This window comes from Myotis brandtii, unplaced genomic scaffold (genome assembly GCF_000412655.1).
Source record: "Myotis brandtii unplaced genomic scaffold, ASM41265v1 scaffold681, whole genome shotgun sequence".
Taxonomy (NCBI): Eukaryota; Metazoa; Chordata; class Mammalia; order Chiroptera; family Vespertilionidae; genus Myotis; species Myotis brandtii.
Window position 1 is genome coordinate 450,154 of NW_005370660.1, and position 17,287 is coordinate 467,440.

General features: G+C 38.4%; 1 protein-coding gene across 1 annotated transcript; it reads left to right on the forward strand.

The window, feature by feature from the left end:
- The first annotated feature begins 2,983 nt into the window (after positions 1-2,983).
- ENAM (enamelin) lies at positions 2,984-16,998 on the forward strand. Its single transcript, XM_005881614.1, has 8 exons — positions 2,984-3,037; positions 4,856-4,924; positions 5,047-5,091; positions 5,768-5,809; positions 7,866-8,141; positions 9,142-9,204; positions 10,614-10,664; positions 14,149-16,998. Exons 1-8 carry the CDS (start codon positions 2,984-2,986, stop codon positions 16,996-16,998), a joined length of 3,450 nt encoding a protein of 1,149 aa, XP_005881676.1.
- Positions 16,999-17,287: the final 289 nt, after the last annotated feature.

The following is a 17,287-nucleotide window of genomic DNA, read 5'->3' on the forward strand; positions in this document are numbered from 1 at the left end:
GAACAGATACACAAACTTTTTAAAAAGCCAAATCATAAACATGTTCACAAACAGTTGTAATGGTTTGGAGGGGAAAGAATTTATAAAATAAGTAGAGATAACTGGTGTAGATAGGTAAAGGTTACAAAGGACTGGTTTCAAGATATTATATCAAGTTTTTAAAGAAAAAAGAGACTTGGTTGTTCTCTCAATCCAAGCTACCACTACTCAGAGTTTACCCATTCAATAGCTTGGCTAGATTTTTAAAACAGATTGTTTCATAACCATTAACCACCCTGTGGCAGAGGGAACAGGATGGATAGAGAAGAGGGTAAAAAGTGAGGTTTAGTGACATCTCCCAATAACCTACCTGGCTAAGGCCAAAATGAAAACTCCAGCTTCTGTGTGAAGGGTACAAGCAAAGGCCAGAGTCAGCGGACATTTCACCTCCATGAATACACTGTACTCTGAGCATCCTGCCACTTGAAAATTCATCTTGCCCTGACTGGTTTGGCTCAGTGGATAGAGTGTTGGACTGCGGACTGAAAGGTCCCGGGTTCGATTCTGGTCAAGGGCATGTACCTTGGTTGCGGGCACATACTCAGTAGGGAGTGTGCAGGAGGCAGCTGATCGATGTTTCTCTCCCATCGATGTTTCTAACTCTCTATCCCTCTCCCTTCCTCTCTGTAAAAAATCAATAAAATATATTTTAAAAAAAGAAAATTCATCTTAATGTATGTACAGTATCATAATTTCTACTCAGTTTCTACAAAATCCAACAAAAACAGCCAGGCACTTGGCGAAGATATACCTTTGCACATCTTGAAACATACAGACTTAAAAGATATTTAAAGCTTAATTTAAAGTCAAATACTCTCAGCTTTGAGAGTATTTGACTTTAAACCTCATAGTCAATGAGGTTTACCCGAGGCAAGATTATTATTAATTGAAAAAATAATAATAAAAATAAAGTCAAATACTCTGGAGCAATTTTAATTTGTGGTACTAAATTCAGGGTGTGGGAGTGGGGCTAAGAAATGCAGTATTAGCCTGGCCGGCATGGCTCAGTGGTTGAGCATCAAACTATGAAGTAGGAGGTGGCCATTTGCTTCCCGGTCAGGGCACGTGCCCAGGTTGCTGGCTCGATTCCCAGTGTGGGGCGTGCAGGAGGCAGCGATCAATGATTCTCTCTCATCATTGATGTTTCTATCTCTCTCTCCCTTTCCGTTCCCCTCTGACATTAATAAAAATATATTTTTTAAAAGAAAGAAATACAGTTGTTAGTTGGCTCAAGAGAAAGGACATGGCACCTCCCGTGCCTTGGGAGCACAGTGGCCTGGGCAACCACTGGATGAACTGATATGCACAATCATATAAAGTAGGAACCAGCTTTTGGCATCAAATTTCAACATTCTTAATCTTCAAATGCAAACATTATAATAAGCAAACATCACCACTGGAAATGTTTTCTCTTGTGGAGCCATAAGAGGACAGCAGAATCCAAGTTCAGCAAAGACAGCAAAGCTTGTTCTTGTCAATGAAAAGTATCATTGTCCCATTTATTTAGAAATAAAATCTTTATTATAGTAAGTCAGGGTTCCCAAAAAATCCATAACATAACCCCTTCAGTGAGTTTCTCATCTCACAGTTTAAAGAAGTTGTATTGTCATGAAAAGCTGAGAGTCCATTTGCTGTTTTGCCCAGCGCCTCTAAAACTCTGAATCCCCAGTGGCTGAATTATATTGGAAAGAACACTGTGTAGCCTTATGTAATTTGAATAAAATCAAGCCACTGAGTTGTCCATGACATTCCAGTTCATTTTAATTATATATTAAATATACATTAATTAGACATTAAATTAAATACATATATTGACCTGCCTTTTAATGATGTTCAGTGATATATGACCATAGCATATAGTCAATATTCATCTTTGTTTCCTAGATGTCTTTGTATTAACAAAGTTTCTATACCTGAAAAGCCCCAAATTCATCAAGGAAAGCATATAAACTTACTGCTACAGTAAGTTTTAGACTTTACTGATAAAGTCTAAAACTTACTGCTACAAGCTCATTTTCCTAGACTGTTATTATACATAATAAGAGACTTGATTTGACAGCTCCTATAATAACACATTACAGATTTTACATTGGATGTGTTTTTTTACCTTAAACTCTTGTGGCAGCAAGACCATTTTCCTCAAAGCTGATTGGTTGTGCAGGTCTGCAGCAGTGCTTAAATGTGACCTTGCTATCCCAAGCTCTTCTGACAAGGAGCCTTTTGGTACAGAACATGACATCTTCATGAAGAATTTGTTTTATTATTAAGAAATAAATGTGTCTTGCTTCTTGAAATCTCTCTGGCTTCAGCAATTTGTAGTCATTTCCACTGCAGACCATTAAGAATATATTTCAAAGACAGACTAACAAAGTTCAAGTACAAGTTATTTTTTAAATATTGGAGCTTCTAATTGGGTGAGTATGTATTAGAGATTATCAACACAAATAATATAGAGCCAAAAAAGGAACTTAGGTCAGAGATATTGGTTGACTTCCTTATTGCATTCTTTGATATTCATTGTATAACCATGTTTTGCAGACGGATCTTCTGATAAAACTTGAAACTCGTTGGTTTATTGGGTGTATTTGTTTTTCTTATAAGTTTTCTTCCAACCTACTTAATCTCATTTAACACTGTGATTTTATAAATTTTTCCAATAAAGCAGTAAAGTTTTGTCAACACTGCACTAGAAGTATCCCAAGTACAATGCCTGGGTCATTTTCTCTCTGATTTGGTTTTCACATTCCCTTAGAACAACACACTAAGCTTGATTTTTGAAGACCCCTAATGAGGACATGATTAGGCAAAATAATTAACATTGCATCTGAGCCTTAGAACTGAACCTTTACTATTCATTTCATTTGCTTGTTTCATTTCTATATTGAGTTTTTCTCATGCCAAATGTATATTTTTCTTAAAGGCTTATGAAAATTTTGGTGAAAAAATGTTGCTGCTTCAGTGCAGACATGGAACCTCTTTTCCTAAGCTAGATAGCTTGGTGAGTATTATCATTTATTTTTCCTTATACACACAGGTTTCATATCAAACTAAATCTTGTCAGAAATATACTTGAGGGGATAAAACACTTTAAATATGTCAGAAGAAACAAAGGATTTTTGAGTTGACAGATGGGATGGAAGAAGTAAGAACTTATGCAGTCATTGTATTCCATAGCAATCATTATGAGTATTATTTTCAGCTCAAAAAATAACTAATCAGAGACTTTCACTTAATCATAAACTTTTTAGAGATAAAGGAATCTTAAAAGTCATCCAACATAATATATTAATTTTACAAAAGAAAAAATGAGTGGCATTTTATATTTATAAAATATAAGACTACATATTCCTACATGAGTGTATAACATCAAAAATCTAAGTGACAGCTACTATAGAAATTGAATGGATGACTAAGCAAGCAAGAAATTAAACATCCAAAAGTTCCCCAAATCTTAGGCCATAATCTTAGAAAGTATGTTTAGTGGGGGGAAAGCATTCACTAATATTCTCTTTATTAGCTTCCTATACTAAACTCACTAGTTTCAGTTGTAATTTTTAATTCTCCACAATGTTATGATTCTGAAAATCTTTAATTAGGAGGAAAGGTATTTGCATATTACTACTTCCTTTGTTTAATTACACTCTCCCAACTTCTCTGATATATAAAAGGTAATTGAGTACACTTAAAATTTAGGAAAATGTTAAAGTGTCCTTTAATTATATTTTTGGGAAGCAAAAAGAAGGCTGAGCATTGACTCAAATCACTACTAGATGCATTTCATGCCTAGAAAGAAGCAGGCACAAAAGGAATAAAAATGGTGTCTTTATGCTGGTAACTATGCTAGGAATTGTGTTATACCTGATATACCATGGAAATAAATCATTCTGACTAAATCCTTTATTTTCCTCTATTGTATATGCAAATAGAACAGTTGTTGTTTTTTTTAAGGAATTAGCTAAGGAAATACTTCAGAATAAATCTTGTTCAAATATGTAAAATACAAGTTCTAATTATGCAAGGCTTTCATAATTAACTAAAGTAGGATAAATGAAAACAATCTCCAAGCTTCATATATGTCTTCAGTTTCAATATTTCCCTCCATATGTTTAATCAAAGTATCTAACAAAGATACATTTAAGTTTTTGCCTATGTTTTTCTATTTTCCTGACCAGCCCTTGAGCAGAAATGATTTTTTAAGATAAAATAATAAAGAAAAAATAATAGAATAAAAGGATAGGATTCTGGGTATTCCAGCTTCTTTAATTAGCCTCTATATATTGGAATGTTGTCTATAGCACCTTAAAAAGTAGTTTAAAGTACTGATTTTGGAGTGTGCCCTCATTGAAACTGAGATATTCTGAACAATGAATATAGTCAGACATGACTATGCCTTTCTAAACCAGCCTAGCAACTAGACATTCAAAACCAGCAGTATTCATATTTTCAAGAAAACTCCTAATTTCTTATTTCCACATTCCAGTGCTATGAGCCATCTTCTCTATTCTCAAGCATCAAGCATCAATTCTCTCTCTCTCTCTCTCTCTCTCTCTCTCTCTCTCTCCCTCCCTCCCCTCCCACACTTCCTCCCTCTCATCTCTCCTTTATACTGTGACCCTTTGGGTAGCTTAGAACAGTACCAGGTAATAACGCCCTAATAGTTTCTTAATGTAAAATTAAAATAGCAGCAGAGGCCCCTCTCACTGTCTGTTTCTGCACTCTCCTTGACAGACAGGTGGGCTAGTGCCTAAATAAGTGCAGAGTACCCCAAGCACAATTATTTCATAGTCCAAAAATAAAATCCAGTTTTTTATTTCAGGTACCAAGTGGAAAAATGAGGATTCTCCTGGTCTTTCTAGGTCTGCTTGGTAATTCTATTGCTATGCCAGTGAGTATATTTTTAAAATTTAGGACTTTTTGTGTGCTCTATTGTTACATAGCTTGAAGAAAATTATTGGGCTTATTTCCACTGACATTCTGAATTTGTCATCGGTATCCTTTCCCTTTCAGATGCACATGCCCCGGATGCCTGGATTTAGCAGTAAAAGTGAGGAGGTATGTATGTTCAGTGTCTGGGGAGAAGTTTTCCAGAGCCCTGTCTTGAGAGTTCATTTAAAAAAGGAAAATGTTGGAAAACTTTCTGGTATAAGATGTCTTAAGAAAGAGATAGAAGGAGTGAGATTTGAAAGACTTAAACTCTCAAATTAAGGCAAAGTAATAATCTCCTCAGCACCATCCTACCTATGTATTTCAATATTCCTTCTCAAATTAAGTGTATTACATTAGATAGCTTTTTTGCTAAGTTTTCAAGCCAGCAAAGGTAGCCATTTTTACCAAGGGTTGTTAGACATTTAAGTATATAAATAACTTTTACATGACGTATACCCAGGATCATTAGCCAAACTCATTACTCATCAGAAAGGAGAATCATCTTTTTATAGAATTATCACACTTTCAGATCCTGAATTCCAAAAAAGCGGAATTGAACATTTAACAGCTTCAAAGTAGACAAGATTTTTATTCTCTATTATTCTTCTCAAAATAAAATTCTGAGTGAAAAATTAAAATGCCATAGAAGTTTTTACTGCATTTAACTTTATTAATAACCAGTAAAATATATTATGACTCTTGTACCTTAAAATCAGAAATTCAACTTGTTTGTTATGATTTGTGGATTGATTGAATGACAATGTTTCACTTGTGCCACATTAATGGGTTCCTTTGGTCACAGATGATGCGGTATGGTCAATTCAACTTCATGAACTCCCCACATGTAAGTTATTATGTCTAATGATCTATGCTTTCTGATGATTTCTTGTTTACATAAAGATAATTACATTGTAACTATACACACATTTTAATTATAAGAGTTTCAAGGGGGGGAATAATTTCACCTGTCCTCTTATAACAAATTTTCTTATTATTCATTATTATTGTTGTTTCAAGTAAATAAAACTCATTTTTAATTACAAGGGCTCTTTAAGTCCAAAAGAAATTTGTTCTGAGAAAAGATCACACAAGATATATTCACAAATAATGAGAACAAAAAAATAGCATAGTAAATATTCAGTGGTTGGGGGGGGCAGTGTAAATTTTATTTGGATTCTCTTGAAAAATAACACCAAAATTATGAAATAAATTATCATTTTATTTAAATAAATTTAATTATACTTATCACTGTGTGTTAATTCTTAGAACTGACTAATAATAAGTCAAGCATCTGTTGAATCTTTTGGCATAATTTTTCAGACAAAATAGTGTGTTAGTACAATAATATCATTTATCACTTTTGACTTGTGGCACGATCATAAAAACCATTTTGGAGGAAAATCAAGGACTTCATCTGCTTTCCCTTAATCCTTTCAACCAAAGAAGTTATATGCATACAAGAGGACGGGTGCACAAAATCTGTGCACTCGGGGTGGGGGTTGGGGGGGGTTCCCTCAGCCCAGATTGCAAGAGGGCGCAGGACAGGCCGAGGGACTCCACTGGTGCATGATCAGGGCCAGGGAGGGACATGGGAGGCTGGCCAGGGCATGTCTGGCCCATCTCGCTCAGTCCAGATCAGCCGGACGCCAGCAGCAAGGTAACCCACCGGTCGAAGCGTCTGCCCCCTGGTGGTCAGTGCATGTCATAGTGAGTGGTTGAGCAGCCTTAGCATATCATTAACATATTATGTTTTGATTGGTTGAATGGCCAATCAGCCAACCAGACATTTAGCATATTAGGCTTTTATTATATAGGATATGCATAACCCATGACACAGACAATAGTGTGAAGGTCTGGGGTGTGGGAGACGGGTGCAGGGTAGAGGGGGTCAATGGGGGGAAAAGGAGGGATATCTGTAATACTTTCAGCAATAAAGATACATTTTTTTAAAAACAAGTCATTCTCTTTTAAAGCCCCTCACCTAAAATTATCATCATTGTCAATTTTCTCACTTTTGACTATTGATTGACCTAATTCTTTTAAACTCTCATTCTCGGTTTTAGTGACTTTGCCTGTAATTTGATGTGTTCACCAACTTAATTGTCATAAAATACTACATCTTAATGCAAGAGTTGCAATTTTATCTTCCATCAGTTTACATGGCATTTGCACTATGTGTGTGTACATCATCCAATAGACAGCAAGAGACTACTTAATGAAGACTGGAGATAGAAACTGGTGTGAAAACAGAGAAGGAGCATTTGAATGGGAACTGATGTTGTAAGAGGTCAATCTCTAGATTAGCATTTTCAGATTATTGCTACTCTTGCTTCCCCGTCAACTTTGAAATTGTGGAGATTCTGATAATGAAAATGAAATTAATGAGGATTCACCTGCAATCAAGAAGCACAGGCACCATTAAGGGTGTTTACACAAACAGAATTTTTATTCTCTCTCTCTCTCTCTCTCTCTCTCTCTCTCTCTCTCTCTCTCATCGTTTGCTTTTTTAACACTCTCACTTTATTCCTTTTGCTTTTCCTCCTCCTATTCCAGCCTCTTAACACGTCACAGGGGTTTTGAATTTGACATCAACTCCTCTATAACCTGACTTGTACAGTTCCTAACTGTAAGGGCTTTATTCTCAAACTGAAATTTCTCACCCGATTTGTCCTTTGCTTTGTTTGTTTGGTTGGTTGGTTGGTTTTCTAGAAGACTGAATGAAATTCATTTCTGTAAGATAACATGTAAGGGAATGCTAGCTAAAGATCTTGATGCTTCCATTGTTAAGCTCCATGGAATTTTTAAGATTCCTGGCTGAGTATAGAGACTGACACAAGAGGGTGGGGAAAGCTAGAATCTCTGCCCTCGTGTGACCTTACTGCTATTTGCTACCCTTGCAGATGACACAATTGGGCCCCTCATATGGTTATGGTATGCAACCCCCTCAGCTCTTCCCACAGTACCAGATGCCTATGTGGCCCCAGCCACCACCCAACACGGGGCGCCCAAAGAAACCCTCATCTCCTCCAGCATCCAAACGCCAGGGCAAGACGGATCTAGCCCCAGAGACCCCGAAGCCCAACCAGCCTCAACCAAAAAAGTCACCACCGAAGCGACCTTTAAAGCAACCAACGCCTGCCCCAACTCCGCCCCAAGAGGAAGCCCAGCCACCTCAGGTGAGGCTTGCCCAGCAAAATTTCAAACCAAGTCACATGGCCTCAAAGTGATTCGGAGGGCCTTGCTGCCCACACATACACACTTCCTTCTGTGCTGCTGCTCAGCACAGGCACTGCTATGAGCAAAACAGAATCTTTAGTTTTGACATTTTCTTCCAAGGTGATGCTGTCACCTCCTATTCAAAACTGCCTAGTGAGTCCATTTCAGTTCTTGTTTGAGTTAAAATTACTCAAAAACTCTCACCTTAAAGAAGGTCCTTTTAAAATACAGAGGTAACATGGTATAGGAATCTGAGCACTAATGGAAGAGTCCGGACACAGAGATTCAAGTTCTACCTTCAGTAGTAGAACTGGCTGGCAGTAGTATGAGCTTGAGCAAGTCACTATACCTTTATAGACTCCAGGTTCCCCATAAGTAAACAAAATGATGTCTAAGCCCCTTCCAAGTTCTACCTTTTGATTATCTAAAATGTTGCCCTGAAAGGCAGTACTGCTCCAGTACTTCAGGATGGTCCTGACTTAAAGCACGAAAACTGATAAATGGTTTCTCAAAATCTCATCTCATGTGGAGCTTCTAAACAATTGTCTTTTAGTCAGTTCGCATTATTATTAGACACTCTTACAGATGTAGAGAAAATTAAATGAAAAGACTCTCCTGGCTTCAATCACTTTTCAGCTATGAGATTTGGGACAAGTGCATAACTTCTCTGAACCTCAGAATCTTAAGTGAAATGGGAATAATAATAGCACATATTTTCTTTGGTTATGTGAGGATTAAGTAAGCTTACCAATATAAAATACTCAGCACAATACCTAGGACATGTGTTCAATAATACTAATTGTTGTTATTATTGTCATCTCTGCCCTACAATTAAAAAGCACAGTTTAGTGCAAAGGGAGATGTAGACTCCCAAGTTTCAAATAATTGTATTTACCAGTTTCGTTTTGTTTTTCATATATTCTCACTTCCACATCATGATGATTCTTTCTTTCTCTCTAGGCATTCCCACCATTTGGCAATGGGATCTTTCCCTATCAACAGCCACCATGGCAAGTTCCACATGTGAGTTTTTCTTCTTAGTATTAGAAGTGAAAAATAATATTAGCATGTTATATCTCAAACTAACATAAGTTTATACACTCTAAAAGGAATGCTATGTGCCAATCCTAGAGAGTATGGAACAAAATCATTACATCAGTGATCATGTAGGAAAAAAGAATTTTTAAGTGAACTTTTTACTCAAATTGGTGGCATGAACACAGCCTAAATCATCAAACAACTGCTAGTAACTTAGTTAATGAGTTAATTTTAAAAGGTTGTACTACTTCATTACCATTTTCTGCTTCCTCAAGAGATTTGACAACACAAACATTATCCTCATTTAATGTAATGGGGAAATTTGAACAAAATGGAATTTGAAAATCACAAGATAAGCTATGATTAGACAAAGATTTTTCTATCATATCTGATTTCTAGCCACAGCTATTTTATTATAAAAAACATACAAAATAATATTTATAAGAATCCTTTAAAGTTTAAAGTCAATCAAATAAAATATAATATTGAAATTGCATCACAGGCATTAAAAAATATTAATTGCAAAATAAACTATTTAAACTAAAGAAATAGTAAAGACCAGTTGCTGTTAAAGTAACATAAATAAATATTTGATGACTTCATTCATTGTTTTTTCTTATTTATCACCCTTATAACCAAGAAAGTTTCTTGTTAACGTGGAACAATTCATTTCAATAAGAGTTCCTTACTTTTTTGCCTTAAGAAAATTACTTCCTTTTACTGGTCATACTGAAGTAAGGAAACGAAGGCAGTACCGGGTGAATAGTTAAAAAGCAGATGAGCATGAGTCTCATGCTGAAGTAGCTATTAACCATAAAATTCTGGAAGATCTGTGGAAGTTGAACTGCTTTTCTAACCCTCCTCTGAGTAGAAACCCAGCCTCCAAATTTGAGTAGAAAAATAAACTTTGGTCAAATAAAAACATTATAGTAATAATCCAGGAAGGATTGTCAATTTGTCACCCTAAATGTGAAGTAGATGATCTAAAAATAGCATCATTATTTAATCTTCATTATTACATGTTCTAATATGGATGTTTGGACCCTAATGGCACTCAACCCACTTTCTTCCTCCCCCTCACCCCTCCCATCTGTGTGTGTGTGTGTGTGTTGAGGTGACAGGGCCAGATGAATGCTAGGAGATGATATTTTCAGTAGGATGAGCTAGGACCCTTCTGAAGCAATTGTATTTACCAGTATTCACTGTCAGATTATAATTATAGTTGTAAGTATTAATAGCTGAATTGTGAGAACTAATGACTCAGATGCTAAAAGCTAACAGTGCTGACACCCAATCACTGATACGAACTATTTTAAGACACCTCAAGTCTAACAAACAAATAGCAGCATAGGAAGTGGTTTTCTCTTGTGTTCATTGTGTTTTTCACCTTTCAGAGGGTACCACCAGGTTATGGACGTCCACCAGTCAGCAATGAAGAAGGGGGGGTAAGTACAAGTAAAGCTACATTCCCCATTAGCAATTACAACCTTTCAGTCTCTACTTTTTTATCCCTGCCTAATAAGAAAACTAAAATCCAACACATGAACCTATGGCTCAAGTGCCCATGATATAAGGGAGAAAAAGTGGAATAAATCAAGCCAGTAAATATACAATAAATGTGATACATCATTTCTCTTCTACATGTATTGGAATCTTCCTCCCACCCTCCCTCCCTCTCTCTTACTCTCCCTCTCTGTCAAAGAAGGCTAACCTAATAACCTACGCTCCAGTGATGGAGCAACTAGTAAACAGGGAAAGAAGTAAAAGCATCTTAGAATGTTATCCCCACAAGAGAAGTAATCATCTAACTCCCTCGTTGTACAAATATATCAAATCCCAGAGAAGATAAATTACTAATTAATTTCACCTACTGATTTAGTGGATAAACTGGACCCAGAATCCATGTCTTCTGACACAAGTTCAATGAGTTTTTTATGACACCACACTAGGAGAAGAGCCAAATGCATGTCACAGAGGGATATGCTGTTAATGTATTCCAGCACTGTGTCATCAAAAAGTCCTTGCAGTGATGGTGGCACAGCATGCCACCTCTTTTTCCCTAGATATGTGCTATGTCCTCAGTGAAATGCAGAAACCTGATAGGTCTGGGAAGTGGGGAGTTTAAAAAGTGACATTAAAAATTCTATGTTAGCCCTGGTCGATGTGGCTCAGTTGATTGAGCGTCATCCCATGCACTGAAAGGTTGGTGGTTGGTTCAATTCCCGGTCAGGGCACATACTCAGGTTTTGGGCTCCATCCTCAGTAGGGGGTGCACAGGAGGCAGCTGACCGATGTTTCTCTCTCTCTCTCTCCCCTTCCTTTCTCTCTAAAATCAATAAAAACATTTTTTTAAAGCTACTATTAGTAATGGCATAGGGTGCTTTAAAAAAATCATTGTGAAATAATGCTAATAAAAATGAGTCAGATAATTGTATGCAGCCTAAAAACTAACACTTCAGATTTTCACAACTATAACATGAGAGAGTGAGACTGAATGACCCAGGCAGTTGGCGTAGGTATTAAGAAATCTGTATTCCAACTCCGGAGACCTTGTCTGATTTCCTACATGTCAGAGACATCGCCACAGCCACTTGTCTCATCATCTCCATCCACAAATAGAGATTAAAAATACTTTTCCCCTAGAGTGTGCTTGTTTTTAAAAGAAAAACTAAATAACCTAAATGCCACACAAATGTCTAACAAACACACTGACAGAGCTCATGATAATTGCATCACTCGTGAAAAGTTTATTAAGCACTTCCCCTGTGTTAGGTACCTAGAAAACAAAGGTTAAAAGAATGTTTTCACTCAAAACCTTCACATGGGAGAATCAAGTGGGAGAATCCCAGGAAAATGGGCAATTGCAGTTCAGTGGGGTAATTGTTATAGCAGAAGTCTATGCTACTGGGGACACCCCGAGTAGAGCTAATGCTGCCCATGGAAGTCAGGACAGAGAAGGGAGCATTCGGACTGAATCCTGAGAATGAGTCAAGTTTGCCAGGAGGTATAGATGTGTCAGTGAGAAGGTTTGCTATGACAAAGCTATGTGCAGAGGCACTGAAAGACAGAGAGAATAGAGCATTCAGAGAACTAGTTGTAATTTTCTTTTTATTTTATGTATTGTGATAAGAACACTTCACATTTGTTACCCTCTTAACAAATTTTGAAGTATAGACTACAGTATTGTTGACGATAGGTACAATGTTGGCAGATTTCTAGAGTTTATTCATCTTGCTTAACTGAAACTTTATGCCTATTAATTAGTAACTCCTCATTTCCCCCTCACCAAGCCCTGAGCAATCACCATTCCACTCTTTGGTTCTATGTATTTATTTCAATTACCTTATATAAATGGAATCATGCTGTATTTGTCTTTCTGTGACTGACTTATTTCACTTAATATATAATACCCTCAAAGTTAATTTATGTTGGCATATATTACAATTTTCTAAGGCTGAATAATATTCATATATATATATTATTCATCCATCAGTGGATGCTTAGGTTGTTTCTATGTCTTGGCTATTGTGAATAATGCTGCTAGTAGCAGCTGTGATTTACAACCACATAAAGTACAAGGAGGAGGAAATGAGGCTGAATGCAATAGGTATGGGCCAGGTGATTATTTAAAATTATTATTCATTATTATTCAATTATAACTCTTGTTAGGCCCTCACCAGTATCAGGCACTGAGCTTTGCATATATTATTTCATTTGACTCTCATGAAAACCTATGAGGTAGATTGTTTTTATTATCTCCATTTTTCAAATAAGTACATTGAGAGCCATACTACTAATTCTGGTGACCTGGGATTTTAATCCATATCTGTCTAGAGACCCACTCTTCAGCATGACACTGTACTGCTTTGTATGTTAGCCAAATGTTTAGAATTTATCCTGTAAGGCAAGGGCAACCTTAAATTATATTTAGCCCAGCCAGTATGCCTCTGTGGTTCGTGGGCCCATGAACCAGGAGTCAGGGTTCGATTTCCAGTCATTGCACATGCCCAGGTTGCAGGCTTGATCCCCAGTAGGGGGTGTGCAGGAGGCAGCCAATCAATGATTCTCTCTCATTGTTGATGTTCCTCTTTCTCCCTCTCCATTCTTCTCTCAGAAATCAATAAACATATTTTTAAATTAAAAAATAAACAGGAAAGTGACAGAACTTTCCCACACACCCAACCCCCAACCTCCACTACCCTGGTGGCAATGGAAAGGCAAGGTTAGAGGTAGGTAATATTACATCCAGAGTAACCAGTAAGAAAACTATTGCAATAGTCCAGGGGTTTGGGGGATAAAGGAAGAGGGAACAAAAGAAGGAGATTAAAAATTTAGTTTATAGGATGTGGTCATTAATCACTAGGGGAGATAAAGGAGACAAACAGAAACAACTTGGGAAACTGAGTAAATCATGGTGAATACTACTTAGAAATAGAATATTGGAGAAGGAGGTTTGGGGAAAGATGAGTCTAATCTGGGTACATTCTGTTGGAGGGACTCCTGAGATCTTCAGTGAAGCTGTCTTACTGTCTTAACCTCGGGAGAGAATGGGATGGGCCAGAGTTGTGGCTTTGGGAGTCACTGGCATGTATTTGTAGTAAAAGAATTCGGCTGCAATAGCTTGCTCAAGGCAAATGTGTAAAATGAGAACAGGAGAATGAGGATAAAGATGGAAACCTTTTAAAAAATAGGTTTAGAATACAGGCAAGAAAAAGAGAGCTGAGAAGTAATGGTCAGCAAGTAGAAGAACCAGAAGGGAAAGGGGTCATAGAACCCAAGGAGGAATCAAATGTCAAGAAAGAAAGCTTAAGTCATTAGTGTTAAAAGAAGCATGTGACTGATAAGATTTCCCTATCACATTAAAAAATTCTGAGCACCACCTGGTGGGAAGCAGAGAGTAATTATCCATGTCTATCTTCTTCCCTACAGAATCCTTACTTTGGGTATTTCGGATATCAGGGATTTGGGGGTCGTCCTCCCTATTATTCAGAAGAAATGTTTGAACAAGATTTTGAAAAACCCAAAGAAAAAGACCCTCCTAAAACAGAAAGTCCAGCCACCGAGCCCTCGTCAAATTCAACAGTTCCTGAGACTAATTCTACCCAACCAAATGCACCCAATCCTGGAGGGCGTCCAGGTGGAAATGACACCAGCCCAACAGGAAACAGTGGCCATGGGCCCAACACTGGGGGCAACCCTACAGCTCAAAATGGGGTCAATCCACACCCTGCAGTTAATGTTTCAGGCCAGGGGCCACCAAGAAGTCAAATCCCATGGGGCTCAGGTCAGCCAAATATTCGTGAAAATTACCCAAATCCTAACTTTCCAAGTTTTCCTGTGGGAAGACAATGGCGTCCCACTGGTACCACCGTGGGACACAGACAGAATGGGCCTTTTTACCGAAATCCAGTCCAAAGGGGTCCTCGGTGGAACTCCTATGCTTGGGAAGGCAAGCAAGCTGTTCGTCCAGGAAATCCAATTTATCGCAGACCGTATGCTTCCACTGCAAGAGGCAATTCTCCCAATCTTGCAGGAAATCCAGCAAATTTCAGAAGAAAACCTCAGGGGCCAAATAAACACCCTATGGGAACCAATGTTGCCCCTTTGGGTCCCAAACATGGTACTGTTGGTCGCAATGAAAAAATTCAAAATCCAAGAGAAAAGCCATTAGGTCAAAAAGAACGAGTAGTCATTCCTACAAGAGATCCAACTGGCCCCTGGAGAAACTCTCAAGATAATGGAGCTAATAAATCAAACTATAAACTGCCTCCTCCCGAGAGTAACAAGCAACTCCCAAATTTTAATTCTATTGATCAGCGTGAAAATTCTTATTACCCAAGAGGAGATTCCAGAAGAGCCCCAAATTCTGATGGACAAGCCCAGAGCCAGAATTTGCCCAAAGGGATTATTTTAGAGCCAAGAAGGATCCCATATGAATCAGAAACTAATCAACCAGAATTGAAGCACAGTACATATCAGCCTGCATACCCTGAGGACATCCCTTCCCCTGCAGGAGAACGTTTTCCTGCTGGAAGAAATACTTGGAACCACCAAGACATCTCTCCACCTTTTAAGGAAGATCCCAACAGGCAGGAAGAACACTTACCTCATCCTTCCCATGGCTCTAGGGCAGATGTGTACTACCCTGACTATAACCCCTATGATCCCAGGGAAAACTCACCATACATTAGAAGCAATACATGGGATGAAAGAGATGATTCTCCCAATAATGTGGGACTACCGGAAGATCCGCTATACCCCATGAATACTCCAGACCCAAAAGAGACAGTACCTTATAATGAAGAGGACCCAATTGACCCAACTGGAGACGAACCTTTTCCAGGACAAAGTAGATGGGGTGTGGAGGAGTCACGCTTTAAAGAAGGTGCCCCAGTTAGGCACTATAAAGATGAACAGTATACCTCAAATCGACCAAAGGAGTACCTTCCCTATTCCTTAGATAATCCATCGAAACCCAGGGAGGATTTTCCTTATGGTGAATTTTACCCCTGGAACGCAGATGAGAATTTCCCATCATATAATACAATTCCCACTGTACCACCACCTGTGGAGAACAGGGGCTATTATGCCAACAGACCTGTTGGACAAGAAGAAAACTCTCTGTTTCCTTCTTGGAACTCCTGGGACCAAAGGATAGAAACCCAAGGGCAGAAAGAAAGAAGACCATACTTTAACAGAAATTTCTGGGATCGGCCAACCAATTTACACAAAGCCCCTGCTAGCCCACCACACCAGAAAGAGAACCCGCACTATTCCAGTAACTCCCCAGCTGGGCTTCAGAAAAATCCAATATGGCGTGAAGGTGAGAATTTGAATTATGGAATGCAGAATACTAGGTTAAATTCACCAGACAATGAACACTTGGCTTTCCAGGACTTAATTCCTCCAAGTTATTCAGCAGATCAAAAAGAAGCACATTTATTTCACCAAAGCCAAAGAAGCCCTTGCTGTGCTGGTGGCTCTGTTGGACACAAGGACAATCCACTTGCTCTACAAGACTACACTCCATCCTTTGGTCTTGCACCAGGGGAGAACCAAGACACCAGTCCCCTGTATACAAAAGATAGCCACACTAAGCATGCAAGACATACCATCTCCCCGACGAGCAGCCTACCTAGCCAAAGAAACAGCTCAGAGAAAAGACAGCCTGGAGAAAGTCAAAACCCAAGTCCTTTTAGAGATGATGTGTCCACTTTGAGGAGGAACACACCGTGTTCTATAAAGAATCAACTGGGCCAAAGGGGAATTATGCCCTTTTCTGAAGCCAGTTCCCTTCAATCAAAGAATACACCTTGTCTCAAAAATGACCTTGGAGGAGATGGAAACAATGCTTTGGAACCAATATTTGAAGGCAACCAGCTTAATGAAAGGACTGTTGACCTTACTCCCGAGCAGCTTGTTATCAGCACACCTGATGAAGGCCCCAAGCCAGAAGAAATCCAAAGTGAAGTGCAAGGAAATGAGGGTGAAAGGCAGCAACAAAGACCATCTAGCATTCTACAGTTACCATGCTTTGGCTCCAAATTAGCAAAGTATCACTCCTCCAGCCCTGGAACTCCATCTAGCATTGGAAGGCAAAGCCCATTCAATGGCGATTCAATAATGCCTACTGAAATTCCTGACTCATTGGCTGGGTTAGCTACTGGGACCCAGTTTCAGAGTATAATTGTAGACCCATATAATGTAGATGAACACATTCCATTTGATTCCCTTCAAATAGGGACCAATCCACAAGACTGCTTACTACTTCAGGCTTAGGAATTACTGTATATCAACTGAGCATTCTTTGGAGAAGAAAAATACCTGATATTTTACAGTGGTTCTCAAAGTTTTCCCCTGAAGACTTGATTAAATATCTGTCTCGCTTGGTGATCCTTATGTTTTCCCCCATTCCAACAATAGGAGTAGTGACCCAGGTGGTGCTGATGAGGTTGGGTCTCTTGGAGTCACTACAACCAGTGCTACCACTATTAGTGCAGACTTTAAAAAACAAGCAAACAAAAAGGCAGGAAGACTATGACCACCACCACCTTGAAACTTGGAAGCC